The sequence below is a fragment of the Lonchura striata genome, chromosome 11 (assembly GCF_050655825.1).
Source record: "Lonchura striata isolate lonStrDom1 chromosome 11, ASM5065582v1, whole genome shotgun sequence".
NCBI lineage: Eukaryota > Metazoa > Chordata > Aves > Passeriformes > Estrildidae > Lonchura > Lonchura striata.
In genome coordinates this window covers 23,718,429-23,746,194 of record NC_140713.1, presented here as the reverse complement: position 1 = coordinate 23,746,194, position 27,766 = coordinate 23,718,429, and the positions used below count along the sequence as shown (strand labels likewise).

Genomic DNA, 27,766 nt, shown 5'->3' with positions numbered 1-27,766 from the left:
ATAAAAGAAGCAGATGATCCAATTCTAACCCCACAGGAAATGTCCTCTGAACAATCCTGGTCTCCATCTCTCTTGGACAGAAGCAGCGTGAGGAAAAGAACAGTGAAAATGAGGATGGTGAGGGAAAAAGATTGTTATGGGTAGAAAAGCAGAGACTGGGAGTAAGAGGAGATGTAAATCGAGTGTTTCTAGGGGATTTACTAAAAATTGTCTTCAAGGATGGATCCACATCTGTGGTGAACCAACACCAACCCTCCCAAACTCAGAGCCAGGCAGACCCTCAGGAGCTCCTGCTGCCTTATCTTCCAAAACTTTCAGGATTTCTTCCTGGATTGTGGATGGTTTTGGTACAACCTGGAGGTGAAGGTGCCTTCACCCTGCTCAGAACATTCCCAGGAGGGAATCCATCCCAGAATTACTCATTTGGGGAATGAATTATTTGTTGGTGGCACAGCCTGTGATGCCTGGAAAACAGATCCAGCATTCCTGGAGACATTTCCTACCAGGACAAGGAGATCAATCCAGCATTCCTGGAGACATTTCCAACCAGGACAAGGAGATCAATCCAGCATTCCTGGAGACATTTCCTGCCAGGACAAGGAGATCAATCCAGCATTCCTGGAGACATTTCCTACCAGGACAAGGAGATCAATCCAGCATTCCTGGAGACATTTCCTACCAGGACAAGTAGATCAATCCAGCATTCCTGGAGACATTTCCTACCAGGACAAGTAGATCAATCCAGCATTCCTGGAGACATTTCCTGTCAGGACAGGGAGATCCAGCCCCCAGAGAGGGAGCAGGGACAGGGAATACTCACCAGAATCCCTGGCTCAGTGCTGAAGTCTCCTGAGCTCAACCTCCTCCTGAACTTCAGCTGGAAAATGCAAAGAGGACAAAATTCTGAGTTCCCAAACCAGAGGAATTCCCAACTCTAGCTGACAGCACACAGGGAATGGATGATCCTTAAGATCCTTCTCACCCAAACCATTCCATGATTATTAAAATTTCCAGGCCTGACTTTATTTTTAGGCCTTTCTTTGGGTGCCAAGCCCCTCAAAGTTCCCCCAGGCTGAGGAACACACTGCAGAAGGAGCTGAGGAGCAGCCAAATTCCTGGCCTGCTGCAGACCCCCAGCTCCACAAGCTGTGGCTGTCTGCATTGAGCTTCTGTGTCAAGAAATGTCCTAAAGAGAAGGAGGAATTTATAGAAAAGTGTAACACTTACCAGGGACAACATTCTCAGAAGCTGGGGGTTCTTAACCCTTCCTTTGGTAATAAAAAAAAATAAAATTTTAAGTTCTCCCGGATTCCACATGTGGGATTTGTGGCCATACCTCATTTATCAATTCATTAAGTGCATTATGAGCCAAATATTGGGAATGACCCTGTGGGAAATCAGCTGGAAATCAAATACAAAGCAACACCTCCCTCTCTTATTTTCCAAACTCTTGTTTTCCAAACCTTATTTATCAAACTCCTATTTTCCAAGCCCTGTTTTCCAAACCCTGTTTTCCAAAACATGCATCATTAAAATAACCAGGTGACAACAAACAGGTTTCCTTTGCACTCAGGATTAGCAAATAGGACAATGGTGCTTTGTCAAATTCTGTATTAAATTTCCCAGAATATTCAGAGGAAAGGGGATTTCACCTGGATCTTGGATGTTGGATTCAGATGGATGAATCCCACTCTGGGGAATTGCTGGACAAAGGAGGCAGGAGGAACTGAAAGGGAGAGAGCTCAGAATTGTTCACATTACATAAAATTATTTCATAAACTCATTACATTTCACACACTCAAAAACTCAGCTATCCCATTTTTCTTGCGTTGGGAATTTAGATAACAAAATGGTGTGGGATTGGGAATTTAGAAAATAAAACGGTCTGAGATTGGGAATTTAGAAAATAAAATGGTCTGAGATTGGGAATTTAGAAAATATAACAGTCTGGGATTGGGAATTTAGAAAATATAACGGTCTGAGATTGGGAATTTAGAAAATAAAATGGACTGGGATTGGGAATTTACAAAATAAAATGGTCTGAGATTGGGAATTTAGAAAATATAATGGTCTGAGATAGGGAATTTAGAAAATAAAATGGACTGGGATTGGGAATTTACAAAATAAAATGGTCTGAGATTGGGAATTTAGAAAATATAATGGTCTGAGATAGGGAATTTAGAAAATAAAACAGTCTGAGATTAGGAATTTAGAAAATATAATGGTCTGAGATTGGGAATTTAGAAAATAAAATGGTCTGAGATTGGGTTCTTCCTGAGAGGCTGAATGTGGATCCATCCCCAGCTCCTCCAGGACAACATTCCTGCCCAGCCAACCCGGACTCATTCCCAAGGCAGAGCAACTGAGAGCTGCACTATTCATAAATACACATTTATTTTCATTAGAAATGCGTAATTACAGCATTTTTAAAGCATTTTCCCCTAGAAAAGTAGTTAAGCAACGGTACAAACAAAAGTGTTAGTCTTCTGCAAATACAGTTTTCATGACACTGAACAGAAAACACCAGCAAAAGGCCAAGACTTGCTGTCAAGGGATTTTTCCTTTTTTTTAAATATTTTCCTTTTTTTGTTTGTTTGTTTGTTTTTGTTATAAACACCATAGCAAATTAAAAAAAAAAAAAAAAAAAAAAAAAAGGCTGTTCCACCAGTGAAAAATATCTGATCTCTGGAACTTTCTCTACGTGGCAAAGCAGGTACTGCAGGGCAGCAATACCCCAAACATCTGCAGACATTCCATTTTCACAGGAGGGACCAACGGGACGGGCAGGGATGGAGTCTCACAGTTTGGATGCAGGAGAGTTCTTCCTCTCCCCATGAAAGATTCGTTTTGTCCTCTCTCAGTGGATTTAAGTGCAGCCCACGGGGTTTGGTTTTGAAGGCCAGGACTTGGGTTGGTGTCGTGATGCAGCTCTGAGTGAAGCTGGAATTATCCCAGGTGTGGCAGAGCAGGGCATGGCTGGAGGTTCTGAGGTCTGGGAGGTTTTTCCAGCCCTTGCCACTCCACCTGTGGCTGGAGTTCACTGCCAGCTCCCCAACATTCCTCAATCCTCTCACTGGATCTGGATGGCTCCGTGTTCTATCTGCATTTCTGGCTGCATTGCTGATTGAAGGGAATCGGTGCCCTGCAAAGGGACAGCAGCAAATCAATCCAAAAGTGCTTTTTATTGGTGTAGCCAAGAGAATGAGAGCTTATTGTACAAATAGAAAGTTCCTGTGAATGCCAGTGGAAAAAATTCCAGAGCAAAATCCGCATGGATGCGGGCTCTGTGACAGTGGGAATGGGAACGCACTCACAGAGGCACCAAAAATAACATCAAAAGCCTCCATGAAGCCTAATGAGGAAGCTGAAATAATGCAATTATGATAAACATCTACAAAATCATGAGTGGCACCAAGGCAATTATTCCCTCTCTCTTCCCAGGAAAAGAACCAGCTCCAAATAAAGGAAATAAATACAGAGTCTGGCAGCAAGCTGAAGCTGTGGAAGGCTCATCCCAACAGAGAGACTTTGGGAATAGGGAGATGGAAAGGATGAGCATGGAAAACACAGGAGGGAGTTCTGGGGTGCCAGAGCTGCTGGGGGTGAGGGCAGTGAAATCAGAATTTCCCAATTGGAATAGGATAAGGTCTAAAAATGCTGATTTTCCCCACTGCAGCCTTTCCCTGTTTAGGGTGAAGTGAGAGCAGCACGACTCCAGGCAGCTTTTCCTCAGAGGAAATTCCTCCTGCAGGTGCCTCTCCTCACTTCCCAGGGAAATCCAGGAAGAATTACCAGTGAGCACAACAGACTGAAACCTCCAAAGGAAAAATCTCTTCACAAACCAACTCGCTGCCTACCAGGAACCACTGGGGAGGGGAAAAAAATCCAAATTTCTGGGAGCCAGGAAAGCACCTGCAGAGCTGTGAGAGGAGCAGCATCCAGAGCAGCTGCACTGGCCTGCACGCAGCCCCTCACACCCAAAAAAAGCTTCTCCTGCCCAGGAGCCATCACAGCACGGATAAAATTCCAAGCACAGGGCAAGGATCTGGGGATTTTTTCCCCTCTAAACTCCCCCTCATCCAGAGATCTGCCCTTGCTGGATTTTCTCTCATCAACACCTCTAAAGGATGCTCTGTGCAACACCCTGGCCACAGAATTCTCCCTCTCTCTCTGAGAGGATTTTGGTGATAAAAAAGCCTCATTTGAGGTCCTGCTTTGTGCTCCCAGCCTTGAACCTGCCCAAAGATCCACAAGGAGGAAAATCCACCAGAATTCCCAGCTCTTAGGTTCTATTACACAGTCCCAGCTTACTTTTTATTCAAATTTAAACACCAGAAGTTCAAAATCCTAAAGTGCTGCTCCTAAATTAATTTATTTCTCTCCGCTTTGTTGCCAGTAATTGCATTTGGCTACAGCAATTTTTCCCTGTTTAATTTGAAGGCTATTTTGTGTTTGCATAAAAGTTCAATAAATTCATGCCAAGGGGCTGAATAAATCTATGAGATTGCTAAATTGGATAGCACAAAAAAATTTAAATAATCCTCAAAGTTTTTTTTCCTGTTTAGAGGAAAAGTGTACTGAGTAAATAGAATTATCAAATATCAGCACAACAGCAACACCAAATATTGATCCAACCTCAGACCTGAACGGATTACAAGAATTTACATTTGGAATGATGGTGGGGTTTTTTTCCAAATCTAACACAATTTACCACCAGCATTGCAATTGAGCACAGAATTTGGACCCAAATATTCTGTATTTCTAGACTTTGCAAACTGCTGTCAAAACATGAAAAGAAGCCAAGCAAAAATCATTCATGAATAGACTGAAAATACAAAACTGAAGTGGATTTTGCTCTGCTCCAGCTGAACTCAGAGCAGGGATTCATTTCAGGGAAAAAAAAAGGGCAGAAAACTGGTACCTTGTTGTGAGACATGAAATAAATCCACATTTGTGCTGTTTCTAACAGGGAATTGGCACAGAATCCAACTCAGGTGGAAAATAAATTCCACTTTAATGAGCTTTGATTGATTAACAGCTGCAAAATCCTTGGGAACATCTCACCACCTTGACAAAGAACCAGGTGGGAGTGGCAGTGCAGCCTCACTTGGTTTTTCCCTTCCTGAAGATAAGACTTTTCCCTTCAGATGAGACATCCTTCTCCACAGGAAAATTCCATATTTTTACCCACACAAAAAGCTCCTGAACTATGGATAAACTCAGAGCAGTGCAAACACCAAGTTGGTTTCTCCAGCTTCGCTCCAGATCCTGTTTTCACTTGGTGCAAAGGGAGGAAATATTTATGGCTGACTTGTTCTGGGGCTTGTCTGCTTTTCCTTTTATCCCCTTTTCCTGCCACATTCCTTCCCTGCTTTCCCTGAAAACCTCTGGGGTTAACCACAGCACAAAAACCAACACGCTGCAAAGTGGCCCTGAAGAGGGAGAACTCCTGGGAGATTTTGCTCCAAAATTCCATTATTTGCTCCAGAATTCTATTATTTGCTCCAGAATTCCATTATTTGCTCCAGAATTCCATTATTTGCTCCAGAATTCCTGCCTGAGGAGGTGCTGGATGAGGAGGGAGCACGAGGAATGGGAGGGAAAATGGGAATTGTCCAGGCTTGGAGAGGGGACAGCAGCATGAGGAGCACCCCTCACTCTTATTTGGGGTCATATCCATCTGGGTCCTTCCCAAGTCAGGGTCTCCCTGTTTTTTTTGGATTTATGAAATCCACAGGAGCTGCAATGATGGAGGATCCATAAAAAACAAGGCACAATCCCTGCAGAACACCCTCAGAGTCCACAGCACTGTTAAAAATAAAATATTGACAAGGGCAATGGAGAGGCAAAAAGAATTCCACAACCACTTGAAGAAGCTTTTCAAAACCACGTGTGACCAAATGCAGAAAACGTGTTCCAAGTGTTTTAAATAAACTTTGTGGTGCTGTCACCAAAGCTTCAAGCTGATGACAGACTTCTCCTAGGATCAGATTCACGGCTGTTCAAACTGATTAAAAACGACCAAAAAAACCCCAATAACTCCTCCTCAAGCAGAGAGGATCAAGTGTTCACTTCCAACTGGACTTTCTGTTGATCAAAACAACTGGAAAACTGCTGTCAGGACAGGAATAACTTTTCTGAGGGAAACCTCAGCCTGAAAATACTTTTTGGCTGATTGCAGCCCCCTTTTTGGTGCTGTCCTTTGCGATGCCTCTCAGCCTTCAAGGACACACCAGTGACCAAAATAACTTCTCCAGAGGCACTGAGCAAGGACAGAGAAGCAGGAGCAGGCAAGGATCATTTCTACTTTCAAAAAAAAAAAAAAATGTTTCTTATTATAAATGATAGTTTTTATGGTTTGGAAAGAGGATGATGAGCTGCTTGTATTTGTGGGTAGATAGAAAACAGATCTGACAGCTGTTCAAAGTATGGGAGAGGAGAGGAGAGGAGAGGAGAGGAGAGGAGAGGAGAGGAGAGGAGAGGAGAGGAGAGGAGAGGAGAGGAGAGGAGAGGAGAGGAGAGGAGAGGAGAGGAGAGGAGAGGAGAGGAGAGGAGAGGAGAGGAGAGGAGAGGAGAGGAGAGGAGAGGAGAGGAGAGGAGAGGAGAGGAGAGGAGAGGGGAAGGAGAAAGAAGGAGAAGGAGAAGGAGAAGGAGAAGGAGAAGGAGAAGGAGAAGGAGAAGGAGAAGGAGAAGGAGAAGGAGAAGGAGAAGGAGAAGGAGAAGGAGAAGGAGAAGGAGAAGGAGAAGGAGAAGGAGAAGGAGAAGGAGGGGAAAGGGGAAGGAGGGGAAAGGGGAAAGGGGAAAGGGGAAAGGGGAAAGGGGAAAGGGGAAAGGGGAAAGGGGAAAGGGGAAAGGGGAAAGGGGAAAGGGGAAAGGGGAAAGGGGAAAGGGGAAAGGGGAAAGGGGAAAGGGGAAAGGGGAAAGGGGAAAGGGGAAAGGGGAAAGGGGGAAGGGAAGGGAAGGGAAGGGAAGGGAAGGGAAGGGAAGGGAAGGGAAGGGAAGGGAAGGGAAGGGAAGGGAAGGGAAGGGAAGGGAAGGGAAGGGGAGCTGGCTCCATACCTGGCTGCTGGCAGCGTGGTCTGGCACGGGGGTCAGCTGCACGTACTGCACCTGGATGTCGCTGCCCTGCAGCGGGGAGCCGTCCACGCCGCCGGCCGCGGGCTCGGCCGAGGCCACGGCGATCAGCTGAGCCCCCTGCAGCACCTGTGGGACGGCAGCAGAGACAGGTGAGAGCTGGGAATGCCACCAAGGCAGGCTGGCAGTGACGCTGAAGTTTCAGCATTTGTATTTTCAGACTGGGAAATAACTCTGGACACCACGCGAAGTGCCAGCAGCTCTCCTCACAGCTCAGGCACACAGAACAATCCTTTCCCAGCCCAGAACCAGCTCAGCACACAGAACAATCCTTTCCCAGCCCAGAACCAGCTCAGGCACACAGAACAATCCTTTCTCAGCCCCAGAACCAGCTCAGGCACACAGAACAATCCTTTTCCAGCCCCAGAACCAGCTCAGGCACACTGAACAATCCTTTCCCAGCCCAGAACCAGCTCAGGCACACAGAACAATCCTGAACCAGCCCCAGAACCAGCTCAGGCACACAGAACAATCCTTTTCCAGCCCCAGAACCAGCTCAGGCACACAGAACAATCCTTTTCCAACCCAAGAACCAAGGACACTGCTGCAGCTTCAGCCTCAAAAAGTGCAAACAACAAAAAGGCCCAAAAAATCCACACACCAGGGAATTGATGAGAGTAATCTGGGAGGATGGGACTGCATCACCCGGAGCTGTGATTGGATAATTAACCCCAACATGGAAATGGACCAAAACTTATAAAAGTGTGAAAATTCATGATCTGCTGTCCATCTTGGGTCCATCTTGGGTGCAGCCTTGGCCAGGCTCTTGTACTGCCCGAGGTGTATCCTTTGAGGCCTTTTAATAAGCAAGGTTTTCCTGCATGAACACCCAAACCCAAGATATTCCTTCCCACAGCCAAGACATTTATTACAGCACTTTTTATATTCCTATCAATAGGAAGGTGTAGATTTAGGAATTCCTAATTAATGCTTATGTTTATCCATCCACATTTGACTGGAGAAGACAAGTCCCTCCCAGTCTTCAAACCCACAGAAGAACTGATCTATCTCAAAGCACTTAAAAATAGGATTGAGATAAACTCATTTAAGTCCCTTTCTTGAAACAAAAATCAGAATAAAATAAATGTATACAAAAAACAACAAGACCCCCTCGCATTTCTCAAACCCAGCCCCACATTCAGGTTTAATTTTTATGAGCCGCAAATGAGGGATTTCTAAACATTTGAACACAACGAACAAAAGGAATCTTTCAAACCAAAAGAAGAGAACAAAGAGCAAAAAATAACATTGCTCACAAAGGTTCTGCTGACCAAGGAATGATTTCTCAGCTGATCTGTGGGTGGGTGGCCGTGGACGAGGGGCTGGAGCCGAATTTCCCTGGGGAGCGTGGGAGGAAGAGGAGGTGACCTCCAGGAATGTCCTCCAGGGTGTTGTCAGGATTTTTTTGGGGATCTCGGGTGTTCTGAGGCAGCACCAGCACCGAGCTGCTCAAGGATGTCCCAGGCTGCTTTCGAGGAATGAGCAGAATTCTCCCATCCCACAGTATTAGTTTTGGAACACGCCCGAGGCTGTCAGGATCATTTGTCCCACTGATCCCCTGCAGGCTTGAAATGAATTTTTCCTCATTTCTGTCTCAGCTGGAAAATTCTGAAGGGCTGGGAGTGACTGAGCAGCCCCATGAGCAGAGTCCTGGAGCAGTTTGGGTTGGAGCACCTGGAAGAGTGGAGATGTCCCTGACCATGACATGGAGGGGGGTGGGATGACCCCAAATTCCCTTAATTCCCTTCCAAGCCAACGTTCTGGGATTCTCCCCCTGTGCCATCCCACTGACATCAATCTCTGCTTTCCTTTTCAGGTTTTTCCCTCTCTTCTCCCCTTTTTTTTTTCCCTCTATCATACTCTCTTCAAAGTCTTGGTGATCTGGGACATGAAGAAAAAAAAAATCTCCTGAATTTCTCTGTTTTGACCCTTCTTCAGTGAGATATTTACCACATAAAACATAATAAAATGAATATTAATAATGAAAACCAGTTACTTTCTCTGCTCTCTTTCTGTCCATGTCAAATCCATTTTATCCCATAACATAAATAATTCCCATTTAACATTCAACTGCCAAGGCATGAAAGGGATTTTTTTTTTTAAAGAATAAAATATAATAAATTTTAGTTTAACATCTTCCAGAATTATTCAAACATGTTCAGTTCCTGTTACATCTTTCAAACCTGCTAAACCTCATTTTGAACCTTCTAAACCCCCTTCCTGAACCTTCTAAAACACATTTTGAACCTTATAAACCCCATTTTTGAACCTTTTAAAAACATTTTGAACCTTCTCAACCCCATTTTTGAACCATTCTTGCTACTGCTGTGAGCTCTTTTATTAATCTGAGCAAGCACACGTGTTTGCCTACCTCTAAAATTCTCAAAAATAAGATATACTGGGATTCTGGTGCCTTCTCCCCACGTTTTTTTCCCCATTTCTACAGCAGGAATGCAGGAAAAGGTGATGTTTCTTTAAACCAAAGTGAGGTTTGGAATCCCAGAAGGAGTGGATGTTTCTGGGAGCTGAAAATCTTGGGACACTGATGGCCAAACACATTCAAATGACAAACACAGCTCCTCCAAATGATAAGAAGCTCTGCTGATAAGAGTTCTCTTCAAAAAGATAACTCCCTCTCGCTGATTCTTTTCAGTCTGAAACTTTTGGAGCCTTAAACTAAAACCATCTCCTGCATTTAGTGCCAGCAAAACATTCATTTAGTGGCTCCCATCTTCAAATATTCCACTACAAAGGAAATGCAGGGTTGTGGCATAAGGGCCTTGCAGAAAATCCCACTGCAAGTGCTTTCAGGTGCTTTATTCCCATTAATATCCCAATGAATTGCTCTGAAAATAAATGTGTGTTGGGTTAAAGTAAAAGAAAATAAAAAGCATCCACTGCTGTTAAAATGAGGGAATTTCGTGAGCTGCTTCCTTGGAGACCTTCCCTTCCCCAACAACAACTTGTACCTAAATGTGTTATTTCTTTCTCACATGAAATGTGCCGACATGAAAATAAATTCAGCATAAATCAAAGCAGTTGAGAGGGGAGGAACTGTCCCTGCTGTGCATTTCGGGGAGTGCTGAGTGGAACCCTGCAAAAAGTGACCTTAAATCTGTCAGAGCTTCATTAGGGAACCCCCTGCAGGGCCATAGAACAGGGAGCACCTCCTGGAAATTCCCCAAAATCACAGGCATGGAAAAGGAAACTGATTTCAGCTCCACGGAGTGGGGAGAAACCAAAAGGAGAAGCCCAGAGTGTGTTTTTAGCAGGGGCATTATTTCACTGTATAACAAGAATAAACCATCCCAGCTCTTGCCCGGTGATCCCAGCTCCAGATTCCCTTCCTGTCCTGGAGAAAGGTGGGAACACAACCTGCAGCCACCTGAATGTCCCCAAAATGTCCCTTTTCCTGCCTGCCGTGCTCAGGTGGAGTCAGAGGAGTGATGGCAAAGTGTGGCTTTGCTTTGATTTCTGGCAGGGATGGGTTCAGGCCCTGAACAATGATGTCAAATGCATCAAATCCAAGCACAGATTTCCCCTGAAAATCCACTTGGAACCAGCACACGTGCAAAGGTTAATTACAAATATAATTATAATTAATTGGCACTTTGAGTGCAGATGGAATTTCAGTAGAAATGACTGGTTATGGAAAGAGGAATTCTCTCATTCCCTGTATCAAATTCAAGGGGATATTGGGAAGAAAGGAAATCTGGATGGTTCCTCTGACTCATCTCCTGCTCCAAGATCCTCCCAGGGAATTGTGCTCCAAAACTTCTCAGGACGGCTCTGGAGTTACCTGATGGCTCTTCCCAAAACCAACCAGTGCTTCAGAGGGACGGAGCCCCTCTCCCACAGGGAAAGCCTGAGAGAACTGGGATTGTTCAGCTTGGAGAAGCTTCAGGGAGACCAAACTGTGACTTTGCACTGCCTGAAGGGGCTCCAAGAAAGATGGGAGAGACTCTGGACAAGGGATGGAGGGACAGGACACAGGGAATGGCTCCCACTGCCAGAGGGCAGGGATGGATGGGAGATTGGGAAGGAATTCCTCCCTGTGAGGGTACTGAGGTGCTGGCATGGAATTCCAAGAGAATATCTGGCTTCCCCATCCCTGAAGTGTCCCCTGGATGGGGCTTGGAGCAACCTGGGATGGTGGAAGGTGTCCCATGGCAGGGGTGGATCTGGGTGAGCTTTAAGGTCCCTCAGGAATCCCCAGATTTACACAATTCCAAGAGTTTCTGAAGAAATGGTTCAGTGCCAGCAGCGAGCACAGCAAAATCCACAGAGCTGCCTCCCAAAGGAAGAGTTTTCAGGAGTGGGCAATTCCAGATCTCTACAATAATTCACTGTCCTGAGCACTATTAAAGAAGCCTTTGGCTTAAATGTTTTTGGGTTTTTTTTTTTCAGCAGAATGTTATTGTTGGGTTTTATTCAATGTACAACTGAGTAATGGCTGGACAATCCAGAGAAAAATGCTCCAGAGTCAGGGAAATCTTCCTAAACTGGAGCTGCCGAGTGCAAGAGCTCAAGGAAGGAGGCAAAGATGGGTGATGCAGATTTCTACAAGTGACCAGCACAGGAAAAGTCATTTCAAGGAATAACTGAGGGTGACTCACGCAGCATCTGCCTGGTGGGAAATCTGTTAGTGCCACGACCCAGCCAAGAGGGGCAGAATCCCCCATTTCTGAAGGAATGGCTCCCTTTCCATCCAAATGTGACAAATCCCTGCTTGTCTGAAAAAGATAAACCTGGCTTGAAATGGCACCCTGGTCTCCAGTTCCTGGTGGGATTAGTTCTGCTAGAAACAAAGGGTCGGGAGAAATGCTGGGCTATTTTCAGCACTTCCCATGAAATTCTGCTGAAGGCTTCAGACAGTTGCAGCAGGAAGAGCATCCAATCTTTTCCTAAATAAATTCAGAGGAGGATTTGGCCTCTCAGTGCTGCTGAGAAGCTCCATCCCCTCCAATGAGGCTGGCAGTAAATATGCCACTTAAAAAGAGTCTGAGAGATCACTGAGGGTCTCCCCAAATCCCACACAGCTGGGAAATGTCTGCTCCAATCCCTCACTTTGCCCTCGGAAGGATCATTTCACTTCAATTCCAGAAAGAAAAGAGATTTAGGGGGAGCTGCAAATGTTTACATCATAACTGGCAGTGGTTTTTTGTTTTTTTTTTAATAGAAGCAAAATAACATCTGAAAGTTTGGCTCTTGTTGCCAGAGTAACGAAACACTGCTCCTACTGTCCCCGACAGGATCCCATTAACCAGGAGAAATATGGATGGGGAAAACGAGCATGGAGACACAGAGAAGTTCTAGGATTGCACAGCTGAGGAAAAGGCCTAAGAAAATGAATCTTCTCCCTCCTCCACTTGAATTGTGGAATGATGTCACCACCTGGAGTTCCATCCATCAGGATCAGAAGTTTGTGGTGGCTTCAAAGGAAAAGCAGGAGGAGGATGGCAGGGAAAACCAGAGTGAGGAGTCCGAGCTATAAATCAGGAGCTGGAGAAAGTTCTGAGCCAGTGCTTGTCAATTAAAGAGCACTTAAAGGAGCAAAGAGTGCTCTGGAGAATTACCTGAATTACAATAATGAGTTTCTAACAGAAACTCGCACCAGAAAAACCCTGCTGTGGATAGAATTCATGGGAAATAATTCCCAAGGACAAGGAAAAGTGGAAACTTGACCCAAGTTAAAGAGCAGACTCGGTCCCTCAGGGTTTGTTCTCTTTAACAGCCCCACTCCTTTGGGAAGATGCTCCCTGATTTCCTGGACAGGGAAGGAATCCAGAACCTGGAGCTGTCTGCTGTCCTTGGTTTTCCTTTCCCACCCAAATCTCCTGACAGGAGTGACAGAGCTCACTGAAAATGAGGAGTTCTCCATGTTATAGGGGCTACTTCCATGTGCAGGGGGAATATGAATCCCAGAATTTCGGCTAAAAATAAACATATGGGGTTTGGAATGAAAACCATATGAGAGAACACCTGCACTTCTCCAAACACTCCTACAAGAGCTACAGGATACTGGTAGGAAAGGAATTAAAACACCCACCTCCAGCTCTAATCCTGGTTTTTATCTCCTAGGAAAGTTCACGTCCAAGGAGTGCAAAGGAACAGAAGTTTTATCTATTTTATTTCAATTACTGGCACTGGGCAAGGTGAGTGTGGCTCTGGAAGTGACCAGAACTTGGAGCAGATGGGCTGGTTATTAAAAGTCATCCATCATCTCCCACCCCAGAAAATCATCTCTGATGTCCAAAGCCTTCTCCTGAAGAAAAGCAATTAGGAAAGCTGATGGATTTCCTCCATGGAGGTGGATGTTCTTCCACACAGCCGCTGTTGATTTTAAAATATCGGGTTTTGACGGATTTAATAAGCTCAGAGCTGCACAAATCAGCACCCTCAGCTTCCCAGCAGGGCGCACAGATAAACCATGAATTATCTCAGTTTTCTCCACCTGAGGCCACATTTCTGCTGAAATTCCACAGGTGTTTCCCTTTTGCCAAGGCACTAAGTGGACAAATGTTTCCAATCCCCTGGAGAAAAGCTCGGGAATTGGTGCTTCTTTCACATCAAGCATTTGCAATGATGCAAATGTTCTTTTTCTAATTTCCAGCCATAAAACAGAAATGAATCCTCAGAGAGTTTCAGTTTGTTTGACTAAGTCATGTACTACAAGTTCTGGGGCTGCCCATGATGCCTTCCCATTTTGCAAATGAATTTGTGATTCCTTGAATTAATTTCCTCCTTTATGGACTTGTCTCAGTTTGAAGCCAGTAGCCTGACATGTAAGAATTGTACAAATCCTTCAAAAACGGGATTTGCCAATTACATGCCGCGTTGAGCCCGCAAATAAAATCCTTTTTCTGGGAGGGATCTTTAATTTTTTTTCTGCTTGCATGGAAAGCGCTCCCAGAGAAACTGGGATTTTAGCAGAGAACCAAAGCTCTGTTTCAAACGGGAACAAAGAGGAATAAGAAGGGATTTGTTTATCCACTGCACTTCCTGCATCGCTTCGAAAACTGCATCGAGTCATTCTAAAGCCATTAGGTAACACATCCACCCTGCTCTGCTATAAATCATTAAAATCTCTTTGCTTTGGGGGTGGAAAACAATTGGCACAGGCGTGGAGTGCCTGTTCTCCCCCGTGGATTAAACTCCAACCATATGTGAGTTGTCAGGGCAGTTTTACCCTTGCCGGGGCTCTCCGAGGCTCTGCGCTCTCCTCACCCCTCTGTTTACCCTTTGCGTTCATTTTCCACTCCGGCCACATCCAGGGGATGGAATTACAGGAACCAGAACATCTCTGAACCCCTGGCTTTGCTGTAGAGCTCCAAGTTTCACCTACGTGGAGCTCCCAGCCATCCCTGGCCTGCGCTTGAACCTCGCTCTCCCATCCAGCAAGAAATTTCTATTTTGCTACCAGCTGAGCCTCCAGGCCAGCCAAAGGTCTTTAATTCCCCTCTCCAGATCACATTTGCATACATGTTAAACTTTCCCAGCGTCATTTGCATGTTTGAAAAGACATTTTGGAAGGCCTCTCCATTTTATTTTATTTTTTTTTCCTGGAGTTTGAAGCAGACATCAAGGAGAGCTCTGGACCCAGAAGTGTTGCTTGCTCCGAGTCCACATCTGCTTTTCCCCAAGCCATTGCCAGTTCTGGAGCTCACTTTAATACCCAGCTGGGACAATGTAAAACGAGGATAGAACCTCAAAGAAAGGCTGGGAGCACATAGTTGTGCTCAGGAGTAGTTGTGTGCAGCCAGTTCAGCTTCACTCGTGTTCTACCCACTGAAATTTTGGCTCAGCGGAGGGAAAACGGGGGAAAGTCCCACCCCAAAACAACCCCTTGTGTTTGGCCACACGAGTGGAAGTGGAACTAGAACTCACCAGAGCTGTGTAAAATCCACCTTTAGAAGGTTAAAGTGCCTTATTTTTACAATCAACCCCTCAGTCACGAGAGCAAAAATGTGGTTTTCTCCAAGTAGTGAACACAGAGTGTTTCCCTGGGCTGCCGGGAATCTTCTCCCTCCACAACTCCAAACTTTCCTCTAATCCGTGGGAAGTCTGGTAGGAAATTTTTTCATTCTTAGGACGCTGCAGTTATTGGAGTAGAAAGAAAAATGCTGGACAAAGAGAGCTAAATCAATGGATTAATTTTACATAAACCATCATTTTTTTGGCAGCTTTGGTGGCTCAAACATCCATCAGGAGCCAGGCAGCAATAAAAGTGATAACCTGATAAGGTTATCCCAAAAGCAGTGCAGAGGGAAGGAGCACAAGCTGCGGCTGACAGGGATTTGTGGGATGGGGAAGGAGTTTTAAGAGTGTCAGGGAAAGTTCTTCCTCCTCCCAGCCCATTAAGGGATGAATTATTTTGATTTAGACGAGCAGTTTTTTCTTCACACACCCTCCAGTCTGAGCCTGACTGCCTCTGGCTGTTTGTGGGGATGAGGAAGGGCTGAAAATGGGTTCAGCACTGGAGGGAAAATCAAAACCCACCCACATTTGGCCTTGCTCGAGTCTGGGGCTGATACAAAGGAGAGAATTTCCAGCCCTCACAAGGATCCAGACGCTCCCTGGGAGTGCAAAATGCCAAAATCCCCTTAATGTAAGATTCCATCGAGCTCGCGCTCGTAAAAAGCAGTTTTTCATATCTAACACAGAACATGCTGGGGTCGGTTTTTTGGTTTTTTTTTTTTCCCTTAAAAATCCTGCAAAAAGTGGGGAAGTTCAGCAAAAGCAGCTCATGGAGAGACCCAGAATGAACCTGGTGCCACTGAGCTCCCTCACGATGAATTCCCCCAGCTGGAAGCACAGGCAATCCCCAATTCCCAGCTCCTACAGGAATTCTGGGAATATTTCCACACTAAATTCCCTAAAGAAATTCTGGGAATATTTCCCCACTGAATTCTCAGTTCCTAAGGAAATTCTGGGACTATTTCCCCATTGAATTCCCAGTTCCTAAGGAAATTCTGGGACTATTTTCCCACTGAACTCCCAGCTCATATGGAAATTTTGGGAATATTTCCCCTCTTAATTCCCAGTTCATATGGAAATTATTTCCCCTCTTAATTCCCATTCCTAAGGAAATTCTGGGAATATTTCCCCTCTTAATTCCCAGTTCCTAAGGAAATTCTGGGACTATTTCCCTCATTAACTCCCAGCTCCCAAGGAAATTTTTGGACTATTTCCCCACTGAATTCTCAGTTCCTAAGGAAATTCTGGGACTATTTCCCCACTGAGTTCCCAGTTCCTAAGGAAATTTTGGGAATATTTCCCCACTGAGTTCCCAGTTCCTAAGGAAATTCTGGGAATATTTCCCTCCTAAATTTACAGTTCCTCAGGAAATTCTGGGACTGTTTCCCCCCCTAATTCACAATTTCTGGCTGACCACGAGGTGTTTTTGCAGCCTGTTCTCCTCCTGGTACCAGCATTTTCCTCTGGAGCAATCTGGGGCTGGATCCTGCCAGGATGGAACAGTCCCAGCAACTCCGAACTTTATCCTTCAAAAATCACTCCCCAACCCCCTTTAAATCCAAGTTTCACACTTTTCAAGGAGAAAGGAGAAATGGGATTTAAGGAGAAGGAGCAATAAGTGCTATTTAAGCTTTTGTCATAACAAGGAGATAAAAGCACAGGAAAGAAAGGGATAAAAGACTCTCCAAGGAGATTTGCAGCTGACCAAGAATTCCCTCTGATCCTTTTATTTACCTACTTGGAGTTTTTCCTGAATATATCGCTTAGGAATTGGATCACACAAAGCACAAAGAAAGCCACTGTACAGTAAATAAACCACAGAGGAGATAAGGCATGAAACAGCACTGAAAAAGATCAATTTCAATTTTTTTTCCTCCTTTTTATGTGCAGTCAGATTAAAAAATCTTTAAGAATAATCCATCCTAAAACTGGAAATAAATATTAAAGCAGTGGATATCCCAGAGTATGGTTGGGCAGTGTTATAAGAAGAGCAATAAGAGTTAATAATTACATTTTAAATGAGATTTTAAAGTTTAAATGGCACCCAGAACACAGCAGACAAAGAGTGAACAGGGGAACTTTTAAAAGGTTTGGGATGGTCCGATTGTGAGAAATTTCACGTTCCAAATCCATGAAAATGAAAATTTCTGCCTATTTTCACCCTCTGAACTGAAATGTAAATTTTGAAGAATTTAGAGATTTCAGAGGAGCTACCATTTTAGTTAGAGATAAGTCTTACTAGAGTTAATTAAAATAAATAAGTAGGCCTTAATAAAGTTAAGAGTTAGGAGTTAACTAATAATTGATTGCTTGTCAGCACAATGTTGAGTTAGCTGGGTTTATAATGAAGAATATAATTGATAAATTGCTTTTAGGAACATAAGACAATTGTGGCCTCCTCTGTTCTGAAACCAACTGAAGACAAGGAATGGGAGTTCTACCAAGAGTTCATTTGTCAAATTTGCATTGAAAAGGTAAAAAGGTCAGAACGAGGGAAAAACTTCATTGATTTCCTCATTTTGGGACCCCTCCCCATGGAAGGGACACCGACCCATTTCAAGGAACAAATACACAAAGTGAGGAATGGGATGTACCAAAATGATGAATATGGATTGGTATTTTGGGTGTTCAATACCTGGATGGATAAAAGGGCTCTGTCATCACCTGGGAGGAGCAGTGTGGATTTGGGAATGGGCTGTACCAAAATGATGAATATGGATTTGTATTTTAAATATTCAATACCTGGATGGATAAAAGGGCTCTGTCATCACCTGGAAGCTGCGGTGTGGATTTGGGAGTGACCCCACACACAATAAACACACAATTTCTAACTTTATATTGTTAGGAAGTCCGTCACAATTAGATATCGCTACTAGATCAATATCCATATTTTTTTAATAAATCAGAACAATCCCATTCCCACTTTCCCCCTCGTGCTTTTCCCTGTTTTCCCTGCTGGAATTCCTGCTCAGCAGCAGCAAATCCCGGCGGATCCACCCCCCAGATTCTGCTGAGCCTTGCATGAACACATCCCAAAAGTCAGGGGGCAATTCCAGGGAAAACTCAGCTGTGCTGGGTGAGCTCAGCGCCACTTCCAAGGGGAATGATCTCCTCTGAACCTCTGACAATTCCGTGCAGCATTTTCCATTTGTGCTGCCATTCCCAAAGCTGGGGACATTCCCAGAGTCCCCGCAGCCATTCCCACTTGGGTTACACAGGGATTCCTGAAGTGTTGGGCCACAGGGAAATGCTTATTGTATAAAATATATGATCTATTATTGTATGATACAATAAGGTTATTATTCTATTGGTATATATTATATATCATCTTATGTTTATTTTATTTTATTTGTATTTTATTTATTTTATTTGTCTTTTATTTTTAAATTTTAATTTTATTTTATTTATTAATACAGTATATATAATAATAGAATATATAGTGCCTTATATAAAATTATATTAAAATTTTATAAAATTATAATAAATTTTTATAAAATTATATTAAAAATTATAAAATTATATTAAATTTTTATAAAATTATATTAAAGTTATATAAAAAATTATAATTTATTATACATAAAATATAAAATCATAATATCATTTATTGTAGCATATACCTGACAGAAAACTATTTTTATATAGAAATAATAGATGACAATGTTATATATAGGAAGACATGATTTTTTTTCTATAAGAAATTCTAATATATAATTTAATATGCCATCTATATTATACAATATAATGTTCTTATAGGGATTTTAATTAATAAGAAACCAGGAGAGGGAAACAGAGGGGTCCCTTTGCTCCTTCTGTACCTGACCCTGTGTTGGGAAGGAGTAAATCAGGAGAAAATTCCTCCTGAGGTTTGCACCAATAATTAGCAAAACCATAAATTAACGAGCTTATTATGACTAATAAACATTCCTTCTTCAGACCAATCAGCGCAAGGATGAAATAATAAAAATCCAGTTTGACCTCGGAAAAACCCGTCTGGAATTTCTGGATGTTTTTTTACCAACAAGGGAAGTTTGGAATCATTTGGATGCTGCAAATAAAAGCCTGAAGGGGAGGAAGGTGCACGTGGAAATACTTAACGTGGATAAATCCCTAATAATTCTAATAATGGCACAAAATCTGGGAATGTTTCCACACAACACGTGGGAAGAGCGGATCCCGGTGCTCACACGGACTGCAATTTCCCTGAGGAATCCAAAGAGTGAAGATGAGAGCAGGGACAGAGATTCCACCAAAGGGATTAAGGGAGAAAATGAAAAGTTTGAAGGCAATCTTCAGGATAAAAATTCCAGTGGAATACGGAGCACTCCAGGAAAAAGAAAAGCTCAGAGACTGCGCTGCCAAGCATAAAAAAACCCCTCTGATTCCATGGCAAGGTAAATCCAGGGTTTCTACCCAAGGGATGGGATTTCTGTCCTGATAAATATCTGAGAAAATCCACAGATGTGACGGGAAGGAAAGATTAGTGTAAAATAATTCTGCAATTTATTTTTGGTGTGCTGGAGTTATTAAGGCTTAAAGCAGAGGGGAGGAAAAGTTCTGTAGGGAGAAACAATTAAAAGAATTACAATAATTAAAAATTTGAAGAATTACATTTAGTTCTAAAAGGAAATTATTAAGAAAAGTAACTAATTTAAAAATTAAAATCCTTATTCCTGCACAAACTTAAAGCAGTTGAGCAGCAGCCAATAGTGCAGGGAAAGCAACGTTTTCCTTCCAAAGCTTCCACTGGAATAGCTGAGATAGCCCAAGAAAATTCTAAATAAATCATATTTATCACCAGAGGGGCAAAAAAAGAAAGCAAACATCCATTTTATTGTTTTTCCTGCGGCTGGAAATGAGATTTCAGCCTGAAAAGAACAAACAATTGCGGGTTTTCTGTCTAAATCTGTTTGTTCGCTGCTTGGGAACTGGGGAAGGATTTTATCCAAAGAAAACAAAATCCTACCAAGCCAAAGGGTGAGGAAGCCTCGAGCCTGGGTGATACTGAGGGTACAAATCATGTGAAATTCCCTGGAAATAAAGAAATTATTGCTTTTACAACCCAACATTTCTCACGCTCATCCCACATTTTCAACATTTCTGGCCCCGATCCCGCCCCGAGCCGGAGCACAAGTGGATTTTGGCCACCAAGGAGTCAAAGGGAGCAGTGCCAGGCACCCTGGAGAGCCAAGACAGGGTTAAAATCCTGATTTAGGATATTTGGGTAGGGTGGGTGATTTTGTTTTCAAGTTTAATTCAATAAAATCTCTCACAGATCTCAAAAGCAGGAAGAAAAATGAGTAATAAGCTGTTAATTCCCTCGGTTTTTCCAAGTTTTTACTCTCTGAGTGCTAACAAAAGGGAATGGTTCCCGAATTTCTTTACTAAATTATTGCGTCTGTTGGTCACTTATGACTTTAAGTGCTAAAAAGATCAGATGAACAATTTTAGGGGATTTTTTTCCGCCTGTGAAAGTCCTGTTTTCAAATCCCTTCCCAGCACTATTGGCAGTTTTTATCAAAAGCCAGGAATTTCCAACAAGGAATATTTTCAGGGAATTCATCTCACACCGCCGCCGTTAATTTTTTATTTATGGGGTGGCAAAACGACCCCAAAATGTGTTGAAAACTGACGGGGATTTTGAGATAGCTGCCTAATGAGTGATTTAATTGTTGAGTAATTCCATGGCTCCCATCCCTGCAGTCGCAGGTAAATAACAGGAACTGCCCAGACACGGAATGTTCCCGGGAAATGTCCAAGATTTGGGAAGCTGGCTCAGGATGAGCTGCGTGTTTGTGGAGACACGAGGCCGAGCAAGGACGTGGGGAAGGATCCTTCAGGGAGAAGCTGAGCTCGAGGAAAGCTCAAAGGTTATGAAAGATCCCTTATGTAACGAATCCACCTGGATTTTGAATGGAAAACACCAAATTTTAAACGAATCTAAATGAGGGTGGTGGGGTTTTGTTTTCCAGAGCGATCCCGCGGAAATGAAGAATTTTGTGGAAAGCTGGGAAAACATCACAAGGACAAATGCAAAGCAAATAAAACGAGAGAAGTTTGAAAGCCTTGAGCAGATATTCCAAAGGAAAGACACTGCAAATCCCACTCCCAGAATTCCTTAGAGGCAAAAATGAAGAGAAAACTTTTAAGAGGGAAATTTCCACCGTTGGAATTCCGTGGTAAACGCTTGTTTCAGCAGCACCAGGAGCAGGTTTGGCTAATATTTGTCAGATAATTGGGATTCCCTGCATTCCTTGCACTTCCCTGCCAGGAAGGATCTGTTTAACCCAGACCTAACAAAGCCGAGTTTGCTTAACCCCGAACGAGTTTAACCCCGACCTTTGCCACCTGCTCCTTCAACTCCAAGGGTTTCCCCTGTCCTTACTCCCTGGTTTTTTATTTTTTAACCTCACCTCACACCTCACTAAACGCTGCCAAGGTTTTACAGACTCTGTAATTCCCTAATTCCCTGCTCCGTGTGGCTTTATTGGGATTGTAACCTTTTCATGAGCTTGTAAATCCCGGCTGTGACAGAGCGAATAAAATCCCAGGATGAAGATATTCCAAAGCTGTTGTGGAGATTTGGTTTTTTTTTTTTTAATAAAAACATTTTGAAGCATTTCTTTTTTAGCTGGGAACAAATTCCCCCCTTTTTTTTTTAATTTTCCACGCAGCTGTCAGCAACTGCTCAGTGTATTAAATATTCTGCTTTCAAGAAGCAAATGTTTCGAGTTGAGATATTGAGATTAAACCCAAAACTCATTAAAAGACACCCAGAGCTGACCTGGGGCTATCCCTGCTCTCATTTGCTTCTCACTTCAGAAGAGCTGCCAAGAATCCATGAAATATTTTTTAAAATCTTTGGACTTGGGTTCATCACGAACGAGTTTCTCTCGATGAGGTTTGAGCTCGCTGCAGCTTTCAGGAATTTGCACATCAAAAATCAACAGTAAAACCTCATCTATTAAAAGGGTACAAGGGGCATAAAAATTATATTGTTCAGTGTGGAAATTAAACACAGAAATCGTAAAATGCCAAATTTTCCGCCGCAAAAACCAAATCTGTTTGTTGTGTCAATTAAATGAAAAAGTTAAAATGGTGAAGTTAAAATTCAATTACAAGTTTCCTGTTCATTTTCACCAGAACAAAGGAGAATTTGTTTAGCTGAAATGGAGCAGCGAAATCAAATCCATCCCGAAGATTCTGAGGGAAGAACTGTCACAAATACACCGAGATCCTTTTGAATCCCAAATATTTGAACAGAGCCTGGAGAAGAGGAGCAGCCCTGGGAGCAGAGAGCTCCAAACCGAGGAAAGCTGAAAATCACAAATTTTCCTGCTACTGACAGCTTGGGGAACTGTGGATTTGGCTTTTTTTTTTCCTGCAAAGCAAAGGAAATTTTTCTCCAGATCATTCCCTGCTAATTGAAGAGGGGGAAGAGGGGAAGAGGGTTCAGAGCTCACTCCTGTTCCTCGGGGAATGTGGGATCAGGTGGGATCACAGCAAAGCCAAACGGGATCAGCAGCTTCCCCAAAAAGCAGAAACCTCCTGGGCTCCTTCCTTGGGAAAAGCAGGAGAAAATCCTTTCAAAATCAGAGAAAACACCCAAAAACGTGGGCAAAAAAAAACCAGGATTTCTGATTTCTTATCTCAGTTCCTCACTATGGGGAAATTTATCCAGGATGAGTTTTTATGTCCTGGAACATTTCATGTCCCCTCCGTTTTTGCAGGATACTGTGAACCTGAGTGCATCCAAATTTGACCATTTTTTTTTTAAATAATTGTTGTTCCCACTACAAATCCAAATTTACAGTCACAGAACTATATTGGGAAGGAACTTTAATTAAACAATTCCTCATTAATTGATTCACCTCTGGAATTAGGATCTCACATTAATGAGGAATATCTGTGATAATTCAAGATTGTTTCTTTGACGTTTGTTAAAGTGCAAAAGGAGGAGTTAAAATCAGTAATGGAGTAAAAATAACTTATGGAGTAAAAAAACATTCAGGGAGTAAAAATTATTAATGGACTAAAAATATAATTAATGGGATACACTTTAATTAATGTGTAACTGCAAATTTATGGATTTTAAATCCTGCAGCACTGAGCAAAAACAGTTCTGCTTTAAAATTGGCAATTTTATACTCTAACACTGCACCTCAAATGTTCTTTGCTGTTATTAAAAAGTTCCATAAAATGTAAATTCTCCATTCAGCTGAAAGCAAATCAATTTTGATCTGCTAATTATGATTGTTTCATTTGTACCTGTAATGAATAAAAAATCATCAACCCAAAATCTGTGTTTGACACCAAAATTTGACCCAAAGGGAAATAACCACAAGCCACAAGTTGTTCTCTTTCAGATACGCTTAAATTCCAGATATTTGTGAATATTATGGGACAAATCAGCACATACACAAAGCAATAGTTTTTAAAATTAATCCTAAATTGTTCCTGAAAAGCACAAAACTTTTACTTTCATGGAATTAATTCCACAGGAAAAAAAAAAAAATCCGTGTTTTTAAAGCCAAAAGATCAGTTTTGCTTGTGGAATCCTTGCTTAATTCAAATTATTGTTGTTAAAACTTCATTTTTACCCTCCTTGCTCTGCTCACAGAAACTGGTCTGTAAGAATTGCTATTATCTGTATTTTTAAAATGTTTTCTACAAATTTCCCACTTTCCCCCCCCACAAAATCTCTCCAGGAACCAACACAGGAGGGTTTATCCAGCATTTTTCCATGTATTCCACAGCTTGATGAACAAAAACTCTTGTAAGAATTAAAGGGGTTTCACTTTCTTGATTTATCCAGTGGATTTTCCCCCCTTTTTTTCGAGGAGATTTATAGGAACAGCAAGAAAAAAAGGGGGAAAATCTCCAGGCAGAGCCGATCTCATGCCAAGAAATCCCCTCCTCTCCCCCCGGGCTCTCCCAGCCTCGGGAGCTCTGTTTAGATAGGGAAAAATGAGCAACAAATGGTTCCATTTGTCAGAAAGGGAAAATATTTCCAATCCTCCACTTCTTCTATGGATAATGCACATCCATATGGATTTCACTGGCTCGGCCAATTAGGACAAGTGATTCAAGATGCTCCTTAATTTCTCTTTTGAAGGAAAACAAAAATAAATCTGGGAGCCCTGGTGGTGTCAGATGAGCGCGTTTTGCCAATTTGAAGGGTTTTCTTCCTCCTCCCAAATCCCGGGGAATTTCCCAGGGATTTCATTCCTCTGGCTCCTGAGAGAAGGACAGGAGGGTTTTCAGGGAATATTTGGGAATGCTGACAGGTTGAACTGATAAGGCAGCATGAGCTCGGGCTAGAGCGGGACTGAGGGACCCTGGCAGCTCCAGAGGGAAGCACATGAAGGTGATCCCATCAAAACCCCATGGTAATCCCATGGAAACCCCATGGAAATCCCATGGAAATAAGGGTTGTGTTGCTCCAAATGAAGGACAAAAGATGCCATCAAAACCCCCATGGAAATCCCATGGAAAATCCCATGGAAATAAGGGTTGTGTTGCTCCAAATGCACAAGAAAAATTCCAGTGAAACACAATCCAGGGATTTGGACCTTGGAAAATGCAACCCTGATCTGACATGGAATCATGGAACCACCCAGGCTGGAGAAGCCCTCCGAGATCATCAAATCCAACTGTTTCCAATGCTGCCAAGGGAATGGATCCAGGACCCCAAATGCCACATCCACATGGATTTAGATCCCTGCAGCAATGGGGGATTCCAGCACTGCCCTGGGCACTGTGCCAGGCTGGGCAGCCCTTTCCAGGCAGGAATTTCCCCAATATCCAACCTAAACATCCTCTACAAGTTCCAGCTGGTTCCTCTCACCCTGTCCCTGTTCCTTGGGAGCAGAGCCCGATTCCCACCCAGCTCCAGGGAATTCAGGTCCCTCCTGAACCTCCTTTTCCCCAGGCTGAGCCCCCACAGCTGCTCCTGGTGCTCCAAACCCTTCCCAGCTCTGCTCCCTCCACATCACACAACGCTGGATCTATCAATGACTCTGGAGCCCATAAAGTAGAAAATACCAAGGAACTCAAATAATCCCCAAATCCTAAATGGCTTTAGGTTGGAAAAGCCCCTCCAAAGCTATGGAGTCCAACATTCCCAGCATTGCCAAGTCCCCAAGCTCTGCATCCACTTTTAAATCCCTGTAGGGATGAGTTTTGGAGCTGGAGCTGAAAACTCCAAGGTCTGATCCAGGTCCTGTCAAACCGATGGCAACATTCCCAAATGTTTGAAAGGGAACAACATGGAACAAAAGTGTGGAGAGTGAGAGGAGCTGAAGTTCACCCCCAAAAAATAATTCAGCTGAGAAAATGAGGAACAGGCACATGAGATAAGACAGGGAAACACAAGGTGTCCTTCCCAAAAGTTCTCTGGAAGCTCTGGAATTAAGGTAAAAATGGAAAGTTGTGTCCAAGCCCTGAGCAGCTTTTCCTGCAAATGTGTGGCTCCATATTCCTTAATTCCTCAGAATTCCTTCTTAATCCCTTCATTCCTTAATTTCTCCTCTGCCTCCTGAATCCCCAACCCCAGAGAACATTACTGAAAAGTAGAAAAGTGGAAAAGTGGACCACGGATGAATAAAGATAAAATACAGATACAAAATATCCCCACAAAATCCTGGATATTTCCTTTTCCAGCTGCACTCCTGCAAAGAGTGAGCATCTATGGAATATTTAGTTGATTTTACATGGACTGAGCAAACTAAAGAATTGTGTGGTGCTTCTGATCTGCTGGAATTATAGTCAGAGATCAAAAAAATCCTGTTCTTATCAGGGATTGTTCTGTTCCATGGAAAAGTAAATATTTCAAGGTGGCTATCCATAACAGAAATAGGGAAAAATACTGGGATAAATATACATACATATAGAGATAAAATATAGATATATATATCAGTTTTCCCTATAAAACACAGGGATATTTATAAAAATATAGGGATAAACTCCATTAAAACTCTCAACACTCTCACTCATAATTCAAGTGATTTTATTAAATTCAATCTAATTAGGCTCAAAAGTGAATTAAGATCTATAAATTAAATCCTCTGAGATTCTGTCAAATATTGCCCACACGGGGGTTTATTTGGTTTAAAACAATCCACAGAACTTTGTTAACTTAGAGAAGTTTTGGGGAATATTCTTGCAGTGAGCAGCCCAAAAGAACCTGTGTTCTCTCTGAAGGATGGGTTTAGAATTATGGAAGTTATTCCCGTTATTATGGCAATTTTTGCATGATGCTTTTAAGGCATCACACAAATTTAATGTATTCACATTTTAATGCATTTTTAACTGGCTCCAGTTTGTGCTTAGTGCTGGCAATGACAATTCAGTGTTTTGGATGTAACACCCACCCACAAATGCCCTTCACACAATTTCACTCTTCCCCCGTTATCCTTCACTTCCCCACGTCACCAAAGGAGTCCCAACAACCTGAAAATTATACAAAACCCCCTTTTTTTTTTTGTAATAAATCTGCCCTTCAGAACATAACCCTAAAGGTTATTATAATCAATATCCTCTACTTATATTTTCCTCTCTAACTCAATTATATTTCCTTTTAATTAGGAGTTTCATTGACTGGGTACAGCAATGCCCTGTCTGTTGGCTCTAATCCTCACTTTGGCTCTGTCCTTCCCTGGAATTTCCATGGAAAAGGACTCCCAAGCTTTGGGAACACCCAAACATCATTCTCAGTCTCAGCTCCAACTCTGTCCATGCTGCACAATCCCAACATCCAAACAAAACTCCTCAGCTATTCCCCTGGCTCTGGGGGAATGTTCCTGGAATGTGGGGACTGATGCCAAAAGCAGGTCCAGGTCTGGAGCCTCTGCTTGGGGAGAAATAATGGAAAATGTTCCCCAGACCCCGCTGGGAGACCCTGACTCCTCCCTCATCTCTCACACCTCTGAGATGTCAGGTTTAATAAAGGAGAAGGGAAAGGCAGAAGGGATTCTAGAAATATTAGAATTATAATTTAAATTTGTGATGTTCCCCTTCAACAACCAGAGAATTTGGCCACGTCCGTGGTCATACACCACAAATATCATCCATCTGCTCCATAAATCATCATTAACAGAAAAGCACAATATACAGCAATAAATTAGCCCATGAATCCCAAATCCTCTTTTTTATTTAGCACAAATCAGCTTTTCGGGTGTTAAAAACAAAGGCAGCCACGAGCCCCTGCAGCTCCTGCAGGAGCACAACCTCTGCGTGGAGTTTGTGTTGGGTTTTCCATTAATCCCCCTAAAATCCCTTCTCAAAGGCAGCCAAAGACAAATGGGAGTCACCTCTCCCTCACCTGGAAGCTTCCTGGCTTGAGTACCCCTAAATATCCATCACGTGCACCTCCACACTCTCAACAGCCTGAGAAATCACTGAAAATTTAATTAACAGAGCCATTAAGTGGTTCAGGTTTCCTTTTCTCTGTGGAAGCTGCTGCCTGTCCCCGATGAAGAATTGTTTTCAAGGAGATTCCTGAGCTCTGTTTCTTGTTTTAAATCCTTGTAGCGAAAGGCAGCAAGAAGTAACTCAGGGAAATAAAATATTTACGGGAAAAGCTGCACTGAAATATTGGTTTTATGGTTTTCGTAAAGAAACATTTGGGTTTTGTTTCAATAGAAACTGGAATAAAACC

The 27,766-nt window shown here is 42.9% G+C and overlaps 1 protein-coding gene and 1 long non-coding RNA gene across 3 annotated transcripts in view; one reads left to right on the top strand and one right to left on the bottom strand.

The window, feature by feature from the left end:
- Positions 1-2,370: 2,370 nt before the first annotated feature.
- The window catches only part of BANP (BTG3 associated nuclear protein), a 113,549-nt gene continuing 88,153 nt past the window's right edge, over positions 2,371-27,766 (bottom strand). Inside the window, exons 12-13 of one of the 2 annotated variants that reach the window (XM_085589948.1) lie at positions 7,060-7,203; positions 2,371-3,142 (exon numbers count right to left, since the gene is read on the bottom strand). In XM_085589948.1, coding sequence (XP_085446074.1) covers positions 3,071-3,142; positions 7,060-7,203 — 216 coding nt within the window. In that variant the 3' untranslated portion in view covers positions 2,371-3,070. Of the gene's footprint in view, positions 3,143-7,059; positions 7,204-19,495; positions 20,140-27,766 lie in introns of those variants that run through there. The other variant, XM_085589949.1, reaches the window with a different exon arrangement.
- On the top strand, positions 19,376-21,706 carry LOC146766448 (uncharacterized). Its single transcript, XR_014958011.1, has 2 exons — positions 19,376-19,502; positions 21,081-21,706. It is a non-coding gene; the product is annotated as an uncharacterized LOC146766448 (long non-coding RNA).